This window comes from Takifugu rubripes, chromosome 1, assembly GCF_901000725.2.
Source record: "Takifugu rubripes chromosome 1, fTakRub1.2, whole genome shotgun sequence".
Classification (NCBI taxonomy): domain Eukaryota; kingdom Metazoa; phylum Chordata; class Actinopteri; order Tetraodontiformes; family Tetraodontidae; genus Takifugu; species Takifugu rubripes.
This window is the reverse complement of record NC_042285.1, coordinates 3859603-3874585: the sequence shown is the minus strand read 5'-3', so window position 1 is coordinate 3874585 and position 14983 is coordinate 3859603. Positions and strand designations below refer to the sequence as shown.

Genomic DNA, 14983 nt, shown 5'->3' with positions numbered 1-14983 from the left:
GGTCAGTTGCCTGGAGGTGGAGGCAACAGACTTTATTTACGAGCAACTGACAAAATCTGCAAAGGGGGTTGATATTTTCAAGGCATTTGTATGTAAACAACTCGCAACACAAGTCGGGAAGTTGCGTCAAACCCCCCCAAAACAAATGTGATTAAAATCAATTAGGAAAGTACGCCAAAAGGCAGCGTGTTTCAAAGTGGTAGCGCTATCTGCTGGTATGACTCCAACATAGCAGGCATGTTACCAGGTCTAAGGAGTGGATTAAAAAGGGAACAAGGCCCTAAATTTATCTAACGATGCCTTTACAAGATGCAAATCAACATAATTCAGATGGATGAAGATCGGGTTTAAAGGCGAGTGGGTTTAAGTCTTTTATTTTGAGTCTGATTTTAAAATGTCCCCGTTTGGCTCCATATGTACATACAAAAGGAATACACATGTAATTAGAAAAACTGATTGAGTTAATCAAAAAAATCTGTAAACATTAAAACACAACAGTAAAATTTCCAAGTCATAACAATTACTGAGCGTTCATTTCCAGGCAAGAGGATTAAATGTGTTTGAAAAACATTTCAGTACTCAGTACTTTAGAGGAATTACAAAATATCAAGCAAAAGCTGGAGACAAATTGCACTCATGTGAAACACACACCAACAGGTGGCTGTACCTCAGAATTTGGTAAATCAAATCAAATCAATCTTTATTTATATAGCATCTTATACAAAATTGTTTCAAGGCGCTTTCCAGAATCCCAGGGCCTAACCCCAGACAAGCAACAGTGGCAAGGAAAAACTCCCCTTTAACAGGAAGAAACCTTGAGCAGGACCAGGCTCATGTAGGAGGACCCTCCTGCTGATGGCCGGCTGGGCAAAGAGGGGAGAGGAGAGGAGAGGAGAGGAGAGGAGAGGAGAGGGAGAAGAGAGGTGAGGGAGAAGGAGAGGGAGAAGGAGAGGGAGAGGAAAGGAGAGGGAAAGGGAGAGGGAGAGGGAGAGGGAGAGGGAGAGGGAGAGGGAGAGGAGAGGATGACCCTGTGGGGTGACAGAGGCCTGTCAGGAGATCATGTTTCCGGACCCCAGCAGCCTCAGCCTATAGCAGCATAGCTAAGATGTTAACCTAATGATTAGACGACCCCCTAAGTATGATAATTTGCCTGTCTATGATAGTAACTGAAACTACAGAATTAGTAACAATAAGCTTTTTCAAAGAGGTAGGTTTTAAGTTTGATCTTAAAAGTAGCGATGGAGTCAGCCTCCCATACCTGGACAGGGAGCTGGTTCCACAGCAGGAGGGGCTGGTAGCTAAATGCTCGGCCCCCCATTCTACTCCTAAGATAAGGTGTCACTAGCTCCTCCAGGTAGGATGGAGCTCGGCCTCTGAGGACCTTGTAGGTCAAAAGAAGGGTTTTAAAAATGATTCTAAATTTAACGGGCAGCCAATGAGGAGACGCCATTACATGAGTTAAGAAGTAAGAAGGATTATTTGAAATAGTCACACTTACATTGAGATAGACCCCTGGCAGAAAGTTGCTTCACAGTATTGAGATACTGAGTCCGTTTTTTGTTTTAAAAAAAATCTTATTTCAAGACACCATAACGAAATTATATTCAGAGACAGGTGACTTTAATAATGCCTGGTAAAGACGAATGAAATACTGAAATATTAATTCAAACAAGTAAGACAAGAATTTGTTATTCTGAAAAGAGTCAGGAAAATAAAAAATGGAGGAGAGTGAGTAGTTATAAACTATTTTATTATCGTCCGGGGATACTAAATTAAAAATTTGATGTTCAAAATCAAAACTTTGAAGGGAGCAGTGCGGTACGTCGAAATAAAAAAAACACAACTTTTACAACAATTCGACTTCAGTACACTTTGTTAAGCTGAGTTTACAGTAAAAGACAAACAAAAACAACAACATAAAAGGTGGATGTAAAAAAAAACAACCCAAAAAACTTTCACGGTTTCCGCTTTGGTTGGAGCTGCGCTGGAAGTTTCGTCCACAGGCTGAAAAAGTGCGATCCCTTCCTCCCCCTTGCGGAGCGTCCTGTCACTGGTGGAAAAACATGGCTGCTCGGAGTGGCTCCCCAAAGCTGAGGGAAAACTGAGACTTACAACTCCGCTGCTAACTCACCGGGACTTTTCCCCCCTAGCCGGACCAACGACAGCCCCGGAGGCAGCCCCGACGCCGACGATGTCTCGCTGGGTGCCGAGCAAGAAGGAAAAGTACGGCGTTGGTACGTAGCAAAGTTCCACGCTCCATCGTTAGCACGTAGCTCCCGGAGACAACTTTGGGGAGGATTTGTGATTTGCAGCCGGGCTGTGTTTTTGTCTCCCAGGTGGACGCGGGGGTGATTAAATGACCGTGGAGTTGCTCTGGATTGCACTTGTCCAGTTTGCAGGGCATTTATTAGCCAGTTTAGGGGGAAACGCTGGAGAAGGAATGCGCGTCCATTGTGAGGAAGAGTGTGTATAGATTGGGAATTGTGAAGAGGCGCGCCTTGTTACAGAGCAGTTTCCTGTGTTGTGGGGCCTCCGCCACCATCTAACTGTCGGCTCGGAGGCGATTCGCGGGTGGAACTTTTCAAATCTGCTGCCTGTTGGTGTTCATTGTTCCTTTTAGCAGTGGTGGGGAGCGGCTGTTGTCGCTTTTATTTCACCGCTTCCCAAAATGTTGTGAAATCTGGCGCCTGCGAACCCATCCCTGTTTGCCTCCCACTTTTCCTTTCACGGGATTATTTCACCGCACAAATGAGCATGGAGATGGCTTGAGATGGCTTAAGTTGGCTTAAGGCTTTAAATACAAGTTTAGAAAAGGAAAACATGAGCCACTGTCATGATATTAATATATATTCCTAGGGTATTGCTGGAGTAAAACCTTAGTGATTGTAACAGTATCCTGATGTCACCTTGGAATCAGAAAACAAGAGTATATCATCAAAACCAGGATCCTGAATTGAACAGAACTCTGGTCTGATGCACCTTCGATTAAATAAAATGCTTTTTTTTTTAAGTAAAAAAAGAGCAGTTTTCACCAAAGAATGCCACAGTATGGTAGACAACTGAAAGTTTATGCAGCTTAATGGTGAATAATCCAAACGACCTCATAAATCTAACATATACACACCCCAGGCTGGTTGGGGGCTAGTTTCGTTAGTATCTTTCTAATTGATGTTTGCATCTTCGCAGTGTTTTTTTTCCTCGTCCGTTAGTCAGTGGACTAATGGACGACCAGAACCAGGTGATCAGGAAGAGGCCCATAGTAATGATGTGCGATCAAAGCAGGTTTTTCCTTAAAGCGTCTGTAAAGAATACATTTTTTCTCTAAGCGACACTTGGTTTACACAACAGTTTTTTATTTCTCGTTAGCCCTTATGGTTGTGTTTACGAGGGCTAATAGCATTAGCTGTTTTGGAAGCTGTAATTAACGTTTGGAGGACATGCTGAATTTTTTTTAAATTGTCAACTGACTGTTGTGATGCGCGTTATTTCTATCCATTCAGCGTAGCAATGTAGCAACGACAATGCCTTGTCTCATGTACTGTACATTTGAATATCCACACACCTTCATGAAAAGGGGGCTGCGTGTTTCGATTGTTTTTGGGCTTTCTGTGGATGCGGCTCTCATCGTTACAGTGTGCTGCACCCGAATCCCTGGAATAATGGTTTTATGGAGATGTCTTGGATACTTCAAAGGGGATTCACTAAATTATTAGTTTGTGAACTATGTTGTTCTTTTTACAACAATGGCTGGTTATTTTTAATGGGTGCAGTGTAGCCCAACACATGGACCCCGTGTGCGGGTTTCTAACTCCATCCGTTAACAGAACCAACTGTACAAGCGATGCTGATGGGTTTATGAAACCAGATCAACGCTTTCACAGCCACCTCCACCTATGTGTGTTCCAAATGACGCGAGTTATTTTCGGTCTGGTCCACGCTGCTGACGGCACACGTGGTTGGCGATGTGCTCTGCATGTACGCTGTTAAATACTGGGGCGGTATGTGGTCAAGTATTCATGAGATGTTGAAAGGGGAGGTTCTTCAGACCATCTTGGACAGTATTCTCGTGGGGATCAGTCATTAGTGGAGAAAGAGACGGAGAGGCAGCTGCCAGATCACTGCAGCGGAGAATTGGTGGGACGCGCTGCCAATGTGCTTTGAATACTTCATGTGTTGACCACGAACACTAATGAGCACACTGTGAGACCTCCTTTCCTGGCGGTGCTCGCCCTGGACCGATTTCTGTTTCAGTGAAACTTTTGGTCACACTGTGACTTGTCTTGTTGCTCTAGGCTTTATTTTTTGTCGCAGAGTCAATAATGAATGGTTATTGTCTCCTTCCTAAAGCTTTTCTGCTAAACCAGCAAATCCATGAGGCTGAATCATTGTGAATAACCATCTTTAGTGTTGTTTGAAATTCGAGCCATGTTATAGTGCAAAGTTGTGGTTAAACTCGCACATCTTTCTGCTGGTTGCTCTAGCATCCAATATGAGCTCAAGTGTTCATAGTTGTGCATCCATTTAAAACCAGGCAAAGTTTGTCCATTAATTTAATTTAAAGAAAAAGTGGAAGCAAGGATGGAACTTCATTATTTTCCAGTGTTGACTGAAGGTCAGGCGATTCAGTTTTTTCCTCTTTGTTTATCAAGAATGTTTGTACAGATATTAGAAGGAGAAAAGGTGTTTTTATCGAGCGGTTGTTCAGTGGAATTGAATAAATAATCAACAAAAACTCCACCATATATAAGGTCAGTTTAGGCCTTGGAATTCAGCAACTCACTAAATAATAAAAATAGATGCAAGGAAAAAAAATGAGTCATCTTCATCGATAGCTATACGTTCACATCTGGAATGCACTGTTCCAATCCCAATCCTATATGTCGCTCCGGAGTTTAAGTCGCACTAGCCAAAAAATGCATAATAACGAAGAAAAATAGATATTAATAGATAGTCGCACTGGACTATAAGTCGCATTTAGGGGGGGGAAATTTATTTGATAAGAACATACATTTCATCTTGAAAGGCAATTAGCATCGATTAGCAATGGGGTTACAGTATGCTAACGTAACAAATTCAGCGACATCACCCACAACGAACTGAGTACGTGTCTGCTTTGTTAACGTAACATATTACCAGTTATTCAGATAACTATAGCATAAAGAGCATCCGAGCAAGTTTACCAAACAATCAAGTCTAACTCCATAGACGAAGCACCGCTTCTTCTTCTGCGTCGCTGAAGGAACTCGGTTCCTCAGGCACACATGCCTAGAGCGCCCTCTTGTGGTTGTCAGTGTGAAAATAACGAACGTGTGAAATTCTGTAATGTATTTATTTAAGACGCTCCGGAGTACAAGTCGCACCCCCTGACAAACTATGAAAAAAAAGTGTGACTTATAGTCAGGAAAATACGGTAATTGCTTTTTGCATTGTGTTTAAAGATAAGGAGCAACGCGAGGCATTTAGAATGCCGTCCGTCAGTCCTGAATTAACTCCGCCGATCTGGTTAATTGACAGAAGTCATCGGCATTCATGAGACGGCCGCACGCACCAGGAATTATTGACTGTTTTCAAAGGGAAATTGAGGTTTGGAGCTCAGGGCACGACTTCATCCTCAAACCCCCGTTCATACGATAAAAGATCTGCCCATCAAAGAAATGCTAAAGTGCTATCTCTCTTGACCTTAAGCTAATTTCATTACAGCTTTAAATGCCAACAAACCAGTCAAAGGTAGTGGATTTGGAAATCAAAGATATTCTCGAGACAACATCGCTGATTGAACAGGGCCCGGGGGAAACGCGGGAAATGCTTTTTTAGCATCTTCTGTGATTGACTAAAATACTTTTTGATGCTAATTCCAAGTGTTGTCTCATTAATTCTCTTTCATCGGTGGATTGCTGTTAGAACTAAGAGAGAGACTTCACAGGGATTTGGTTTCTAGCAAGCGGACCGGGAAAGCAACAGGTGTGGAAATAACAGTTTGGAGCATATACTGATAAATGTAGTTCTATAATCCTCCTGCTTTTGTTATTGAGCTGTAAATCCTTGACATAGTAACGTAATACAAACAAGAAAATAAAGCCCAGGCTTATGCAAATGCTTCTTCCTGAGCAGGCACTTGTACTGCAGAATTAGAAATGCACACATCAGATTTCCGGAAATGTCGGAATCATTCCGCGTTAATCTTCCTGACTTGAATGTTTCATCGATATAAATACATTTACAAAGTTGGTTTTAATTAATAAATCATCAGAAAGAGTGCATCATGCATAAATCTAAACCCATGTAGTTGTGCAGCAGAGTTTTTTCAGAGCTAAAACATCAAAATTAACAGCAAATCATTGATGGTAAAAGAGAGGGAATTAGCCGATTTTGTGATGAAACCTCGGCAACATGGTTTTCCTCAAAGAAAAGTTCGATCACAACAAGTCGGTCTCTCTCTTCTCTCACAAACGAGCATCACATTTAATATTAACGGGTTCATTACGCTGCTTTGCAGCCCCCAAATGACCAAATCACACTGTTTTGTCAGAGTCACCTCAGAGGTGGAGCGGCGTTACAGCCGAGGGTGTGTTAAGGAAACGCTGTGAAAGGTGCCGCTGTCGTGATACCTGATCCATCTCTGGGTTAATGATATCAATCAGAGTCTCTCCTTGGGGTAAAATGGTGGAACAGGTTTATGATCGTATCATCGGCGGGGTTTAATCATGAGTGATGGACTAGCACAACTCGGCTGCGCGCTTTAGCTTTGGTGTGGCTGTGATTCACATTCTCAACCCTGCAGTTAGACAGGCTGGCCGACTGGACTGACCAGCCCAGACACTTCTCATTTGGAATGAGTTAGCGCTGAGTGACACACTGAGTAGAAAGTGGAGTCGCAGACATTTTTGTCTCTAAATTGAGGCCATAAGTAATTTGTGAAGGCCCCGCACACACCCCAAAAACCCCCATCTCCCACCCACAAGTGCAGTAAGCGAAACAAATATGGTTGCAATTAAAACGCAGTCTGTGTTACTACATAAATTCCAACCATGTGTTCGCACTCCCCGCCTCGTATTTTACCCGTCTGCTGCGGCCCGGCCCTGAAGCAGTTGGTGTAAAATATGGGACGGCGAAATTGGACTTCTTGATTTTATATGCTGGAAGCTATTTTCATAGCACTTCATTCGGAAAATGCCCCGTCGCACGTGTGTTTTGTTAAGGCACACAGGAAAAGTGTGCTGCTGGATGTTGCAGTGATGGAAGACAGCCTTCAGGGATATTAGTTACACTCATGTTTGTGTTTAAGGATGAAAAACGGATTTCTCAGGAAAGCAAGGATAGAGTAGCGAGAGGTGTTTCCTGGTCTGTCAGGAAGGTAAGATATACACTAGCTGAGCCTTTGTTTAATCTGTTGTAGGCAGCTAGCGTTTATGAATGTCCTAAATGAAAGTCTACCAAGTTTTACAGCCGAGGTTGGCCGATCTAATTACAGGACGTAAAGGGCTGCGGTCTGAATCGCTGTTTGGCTTCCTTGGACGCAGCCATACATAGATTTTACAGTTAATTCCAGGATGTTCACAGCTTTTTACGTCGGAATTTCATATGACTGTCAAAAATGACGCCTGTGGGCCTGATTGTGACGTTGATTTATCGTTGCCTGTTTATCAACCACGAAACATAATGGACCGTTTTTAACGTTGTCAGCCTCAGTCGGCTCTCTTGACTTTCACTGCTGCGCGACACTTTAGCACATGTTTATTCACGTGCAGGGTTACATCTGCTTCATAGCCGGTGTGATTTATTAGTCACATTTCACTGTTTGGATGGAGGACCTGAATGAGGGATGCCGAAGTTCCTTTTGGGGAGCCCGTTTCCTTTTCCCAATTGTTTGATTTATTCCATTTATTTTTGAAACGACTTTATCGTTCAACTTTATTGATGGCGTCAACCTTTAGGGTCTTTTCCATTTGATTAAGCCTTGCGCTAAACTCGTCCTGCTTGGCCACGGTTTGTGATCTGATTATAAGAATCCCTTTGCACCTTTACAGCATTAAGAAGTGATTTTCTGTTACCCCTACAGTAATTAGACAAAGCCTGTTGGTTTAGACCATCATTATCTATTTCTCTTTGGAGGTCAGTGTGACTTTGTGGTTTTTTTTTCATTCACAAAAAGAATTACATATTAACACCGGGTCAGTCTGCTTGATGAGATGGTTTTAATAGTACAGAATTCTTCGGGTTGCTGAGAGATGGCGGATAAGACAAATGGCGGCAGGCCGCTTTAATTAGTAAAAGCCAAGTGGTTCCTCGATTCCTCCTTGTCCCACCGCTGAGACAAAGCAGGAGTACTTTCACCTCTGCTGAATGTTGCTCACATCCAGAAGGTGTCTTTAAGTGCTGTGCAACTAAAATAAACCCCGAATGAAATGTTTGTGAAGCAGATTACCTGGGTTGACACAGCTCAATGCTCTTTTTGTTGGTTTCCTTGTCTAATTGCAGCCATGTTTCCTCTGAGTCGTCTGCACAGGCAGCCGGTCTCTGGTCGCCATGGTATCGATTGAGGACATGCCAAGCAGCTTGAGCATTGTCTGAAAGAGCCCTGCTGTGCTACTTTTGCTAATTTGACAGATGGCTAATGGAGTGTAACATGTCCAGGTTAGAAAAAGGTCATTTGTGTAGACGTGGTATCGGATCATTTCGCTTCAGCCAGAGAATAATTTATGACATCCTTTTTAGCTGTCACATCATGTCAAACAGGCAGTAAATACATGAGCTGTGACATTGTTGCATGATATTTATGTTACTCAGTGAAGTTAACCAGGATGGGCTCGATGGAGGCTACTTAATGCTAGTGACCGACTACTAGAACATCTGTCTGCTTAAGTAAAATAAGACTAGTTGAATGGTTGAAAGCTTCGCCAAATGTAAAGTCCAGTGTAGAGATTATTCAGTCACAGAAAAGAGCCACAAAGAGAATCTCACACTGAACCAAGCAGCATTTTGACAAAACAATGGTCCAGCCCCTGGCAACAGCTGAAGCCTGTGTGGAGCTAAAGTGAATGTCAACCGAATTTTGACTTGACTGAGTATAAAAAACACAATTGGAGAGAAAATGTAGCGCGTCTGGTTTACAGTCACTTAAAAAAAGTGCATAAATTCAAAGGAATTTTCATATAGCTTGTTAAAAGTTAACAAAAAAGGAAATGCATCAGTGTTATTGGGATGCATTTTTTCATAGGCACCAACCCCTCACTTCGCTGAAGAGTTATCACTTCCTTTTACAGAAATGTGGTGGTTACAGACATTATCTCAGTCCTGATTATTCCTTTTAAAGATATATATATCCTGTTGAAAGTCAAAATTTGATTCAGGCCTCACAATATGGTAACAGTGATTCATCATATTTGCAGCCCCCTCCCCCCGAAGACCTTCAAAAAGTTTGGTTTGCAGAGCGGGAACTGAGACTACTACCCCAGCGTGTGCAGCCGTTGGAAGATGTCAGGTTCCCGAAACCCATCTCTCAACATACCATAAATGTATGGCTTAAAGAGGAGCTGACCTTTATTTATGAACCCTCCCCCGATGCTGTGATTAACGCACGACATTAATGATAGAACTGATATTATGAAAATGCTGCCTTTCAAAAGGTTCCATTTGTCACCTTCAGTGGGTAAGTGAGGGACGTGTAATGGGGTTGTCAGTCAACAGCTGTGGTTGTTCAGGGGCTCGGGAACGCCACGCGCCTCCCTAAAGCCTTTCAATATGGCTGGATTCATGTGTGTGCTGGTGTTATATACAGGGTAAAGGCAGGACCTTGAAGCCCTCGCACGGAGAAACGTGAGAAAATGGCCACCGCAAACCTGCCAAATGTGAAATGTTGTTTGTCTAACTGAAACTGAAAAGGAGTCGGCGTCCTACACAATGGCCGGAACTAACAGGATGTTGTTTTTAATTTCAGGTTTTACGCACCATTAAGTCCAGCTATGATGCGTTCAGGAACATTTTTTTTTCACAGCGTAGCATAATAAATACAATTAAAGTTAGAGGCTGGAATAAAACTTTGTGATTTAAAGGTATTTGGTAGTTTTTTACAACACGCAGCAGCACGCAGATCTACTGACGCATGCACCAGCATGAAGCCTGATTAACAGAACAGCACTGTTGTTAAAACACTTACAAATATAAAGGTATTGTTTTAGATCGAATGCTTCTGAATAACCCGACACGTCGGACTTTACTCACAGAAACCTTGTCGCCACTTAACGCGTGCAGCCGTGACTGTAACGGGGGGTTAATTCCAGAAGCCGATGACATTAAAGCAGGTCAAATTGTTTTCTCTCGGTGACTAATCGTGTCGCTTTCAACGGGATTATGAGAGAAGTTAATTGCCATCATAACTTCAGGCGGGATTCTGATGTCGAGCACTTCTGGTTAGATGCTAAACTGCATTTTGTTGCTCTGTACCTGTACATGTGCAATAACAATGAAGTTGAATCTAATCTAATCTAATCTAATGGTGCGTTCGTGGCATTGTGGTTCCATGTGTGTCTGAGGAGGCGGCAAAATAAGTGTTTCATTTCTTGTCCGGCTACACTTGGTGCGGATAACAAAGGAGTCAAACAGGTCGACTGGCATTACACGACATGATTTTTTTATAGGGTGTGAATTCATGAGCGCTGCTTCAAAGAACCTATTCTGAACTTGTGGCTTGTTGCGGTAGGTGGATGAACACATCAGCCCTCGCTAGCTCTGGCATCGGCATCGGGATCCCTGGGTGCAGCTCTCGCCCCCGGTGCCAGATGCCAGCACCTGCACCCTGGTTGTTTTAGCCACATGTGTGGACAATAGCAGGAAGTCGCATCTGTGTCGGCTATAAAGACAGGAAGAAAACAAGACCTTTAGGGTTTATTTCTTATAAATGAGCTGATGAAAACAATGAATCAGAATACAGGAACTCAGTGATGATGATGAGGATGATGATATTTGTTACTGGGGGGCTTCACAGAGAAACCTTTGAAGTTCCAGAAACAGCCATGTGTTGGTCAGCTGTCTGTCTCTCTCTCTGTGCATCTGTTTCCCTCCAGGTTGATGAGAATTTTCGGACACAGTGGGTGACTGACGCCAACCTTTTTAGGCAGCGTTATTGCTCTTCTCCACCTCCTCCTCAGTATTAGACGCCAGCTTTACTCTTTTTTAAAGGGACGTCTGCCTCCTTGAAATGGTAATCGGGCATTTCCTAGGCGGGTCTTTCTTGCTGGGGCCCAATTATTGCAGCTACAACCTGATAAATGTCTGAAGGTCATGCGCTAATCACATGTCTGACAAAGTGAACCAGCCCAGTCAATTTAGCACTTTCTGTAAAGACTAGAATTCCATTGTTTACTCATTAGCATTGTTAATATGAAGTGAAACGCAGGGCACAAAGTAATTAGCTACTTAACTAATTAAAAACAAAGGACTAACTATACAAACATCTGCAGATGTTCGTGGCTAATTGCTTAAATTATGTACCGTTATAATGTGCTGTGGTATTTTTGATTTGCGGAGAGACGGTTTCAAAGTCGCTGGCAGCGCCTGCGACGCGTGCAGGCTGCAGAGGGGTTTGCGTCGCTGTGCCTGCGCAGATTTTCTTGTTCTCCCATAAATAACAGCCCGGACCACTGGGTGAGAATCTCTGTGTGACAAGCTTCGCTCGCCGCTCTGTAATGAGCTGGGTTCAGCTCGCCGTCTCCACGTTATACGGGGGAGATGATTTTCAATTAAAGGCTCTGCAGATTCAGTGGAAGCTGAGTAATCGGCCTGTGTTAGATTGCACCCGGAGGCCTGTGTTGGAGCTGTGGGCATGGCAGCAAGTGCCAAGAAGAATTACCGCTATTGGGATCTTGATTCTGGCACGTTAATGCAGCAGCTCCTCCCTTAACCTCACATATTCTGCTCTAAACTACATAATCTGCTTTTCTTTATGCTCCTTTTCGGTTGTTTTTCTGTATCTGTTTAATAAGGGATTGTTTATCCTTTCCTGGCCATAAAAAAGTCAGTATTTCCTTCTGACGTCCTGGAAAAGCTCCATCTATTGTGATACAGTAATAACTCATGGTATTTCCTGCTTGTTTCCAGGCACAAGGAAGAAACGGTTGTTGTACTAGGGCGAGAGAGATGAAGAGAAGCTCCCGAGGCTCTCCACAGTCGCATCTCAGCTGCCTTTATATTAATTCTAGGTTAATTACAATGGCATTATCACCACTTTCCAACTGTAGATAAAGCTAAAAGGTTGTAATTGGTTTAAAAGGAAAATGGCTGGATTTCCACTAAGCACTGGATTTAGAGCCATCACGTATTCATTCATGTGAAAACCATAACCTCTTATTAAACACTATTACAGAGGGACTTGAAACAAATTATGGCGTGTTCCTAACCTTGCGCCTATGAAGATCTGTGTGCTACAAACATGCTCATTGTGTCCCGCCATTGTGCATGCTGTAATAATCTTGTTGCGTAACCCTCGCAGATCAGGGCACTTTGTATTTTAATAGCAGACTCTGTGTTTAAAACTACGTTATAAAGGGCGAAGGCATTATCTCCCCATAAGAGAAGCTTTTACACAGACATTATTGAAATGATCTGGGGGATAATGACCACAGTATTGGAACTGTAAACACTATTAACAGTTGGAAACATTCTTTTCTATGTTTAGTCAGGCATTGTTAATATTATGGGTGTTTTGTGATGCATTGAATGACCTAAACCAGCTCATGTTCTGACATAAATACTTTACTTCTGTTTGAACATGAAAGATGGGAAGCCATTTTACTAAACCGATGTTTATTTGATCGTAAGGTCAGATTAGCTACAAGTAGCGGTAGTAGCGGATACAGATCAAGAACAATACACACTTCAGTGTGACCATTTAACTATTATAAATTCAGAGGCAACTACGAAGGACACAAACTAAACAGCAGCATTTGAAGGGGTGGAAAAAAGCAGGAAATGAAATGGGAAAATGCGGTATTGTGCGAAAAAATATCATCTGAGCTGCTGCTATAGCTCAGGGACTCCACAAATAGCAAAACAATAAAAGCATTTGGAGACACTTTGAGTTGGCCTAATGGGCTGTTCCAGCAAAGTTTTACTGGAACGTGTATAAAAAGAGTTGGAGGAAGGCAAGCTGAAGCAACATAATCCACTGACTCACACAAGATCGTATTGAAGAACTGTGTTTTTCCGAGAGCAACTTTGTGTTCCGAGAGCAACTTTGTGTTAGACTAGCAGGGCTACACAAAGCGATCGGCGTTGAACAGAAGCGTCTTACCCTGACACGCCTCTACGGGTTTGTTCTGTCGCACAGCGGTTACGTCACCGTCGCTCCCTCGTCTCGACACCGCACCGTTTTTGGATCATTTAGCTTTGTAGCGCGCACATATAACCATTTTTGGATCGGTGCTACTTTTATGCAGCGTCGACCGCCACTGAGTCAGAGATTAGCGAAAATCAAATCCATCGCAATATGGAAATCCTGTGGCAGATATTGGTCAGACCCACCGGGATTATGAGTAATAGTCAGCACACAAATCTAGAATTCCTGGCTCTTCCCCAGCGAAGCCCATAAACAGTCTGAGCAAGTGGGAACAATCTTTTGCCAGGCTCATATAAGAAATACGTTTAACTTTGCTCCTTGGTGTTCAACAGGCACTGAGTGTATCACTTCAGAACAGAACAAGACATTGAGTTGAGTCTGTAAATTCCATAAATATATGATCCCACGCAACGAAAATTCCCATCCAGCGGGGCCATTAAGGTGCATGAGTTGCAAAGTGATGAGTGGAACTTCTTCAGAAAGTGTTGCACTATAATGGTGCACGTGTACCAGCTGACGCTGCGTTTGTGTATCATCTTGAGTACCCGCGGCGTGATTTATGCAGAGCGCGGCAGGAGAGATATGATGACATTGCCAACCTGGGGGTAATGTTTTTACCTTTGTCCCCAAAAGCTTCTGCAGCATCTCCAAAGAATAGCTGTCAGCTCCTCCACGGAGCCCATTTAGCCAGCTCATTCCAACACCAGCAGGTCTTTTCAGAGAAAATCCAACTACCAACTCAGGCGGTTCGTTTTAATCTCATGCAGATTGCTACACCAGGTTGGTGCTTTTGTAAGAGGTGGGCTTGTTTCACATTCTAACTGTCCTTGAAAGCATCACGGCCTCTAACGTTTCATCCAAAAACACTTCAGACCTAAACGTTGGATAGATCAAAGCCCCCATATAAATTCAATGTAATGTAAATGTAAATTTGCACGTGTCAGGAGGACTTTTTCCATGTTACTCCAATCCACTGGCCAGTGACTTCCTATCCAGATCTAATATTTGTTCTCTTTGGAAATTACCCCACTGCTATTGCAGGGCGCTGATGCTTGAACGCTCAACTATCTGATGAAGCAATGATTTGTATCAGTCACCATCTGTACTTGAACATGCAGACCCGTGTGTGCTTGTGAGGGCATGTGCACACATAGGCGTGTTTTTGCTGACTAGTCTACTTTGTCTTGGAGAGCAATAGTGCTGTTGGAGTTTAATAATCGTCCTCCATTGAATTTCTAGGAGCTCACAGTCTGTTGTGGGGTCACTGAACGCATCCTGACTCCAGTCAAGCACCACATTAAACTCATTCTACTCAGTCACGCTTCCCTGTTATTCTCACGCATTGCAATTCTTTAATGTCAAACAGGACACCCCCCCCACATACAAAGAAAGTTCTGTCCTGTTATTCTTATTTTACTGCAACATTTCTCCCTACTGTCATTGCTGCCTTGCGGGAGCCTCTTAAAAATGCAGCGTGATTCCTAGCTGTGTCCTGGCAGCGGAGCAACTCCCTGCGACGCGGCATCTCAATCTCTGCAGACATCATTAGGTAGAAAGGTCACGAGCTCTAAGATAACAGTCGCTGCCACACAAAGTAATTGCACAACAGAATCAGGAAAGAGTGCGGAGAGCAGATGGGCACTGCTTCCA

The 14983-nt window shown here is 43.2% G+C and overlaps 1 protein-coding gene across 3 annotated transcripts in view; it reads left to right on the top strand.

Annotated features, from left to right (window-relative positions):
* Positions 1–2020: 2020 nt before the first annotated feature.
* dock1 (dedicator of cytokinesis 1) overlaps positions 2021–14983 on the top strand; it is a 121584-nt gene continuing 108621 nt past the window's right edge. For 2 of the 3 annotated variants that reach the window (XM_003961213.3, XM_029833130.1), the window contains exon 1: positions 2022–2234. In XM_003961213.3, coding sequence (XP_003961262.2) covers positions 2192–2234 — 43 coding nt within the window. In that variant the 5' untranslated portion in view covers positions 2022–2191. Of the gene's footprint in view, positions 2235–14983 lie in introns of all 3 variants that reach the window. The other variant, XM_029833140.1, reaches the window with a different exon arrangement.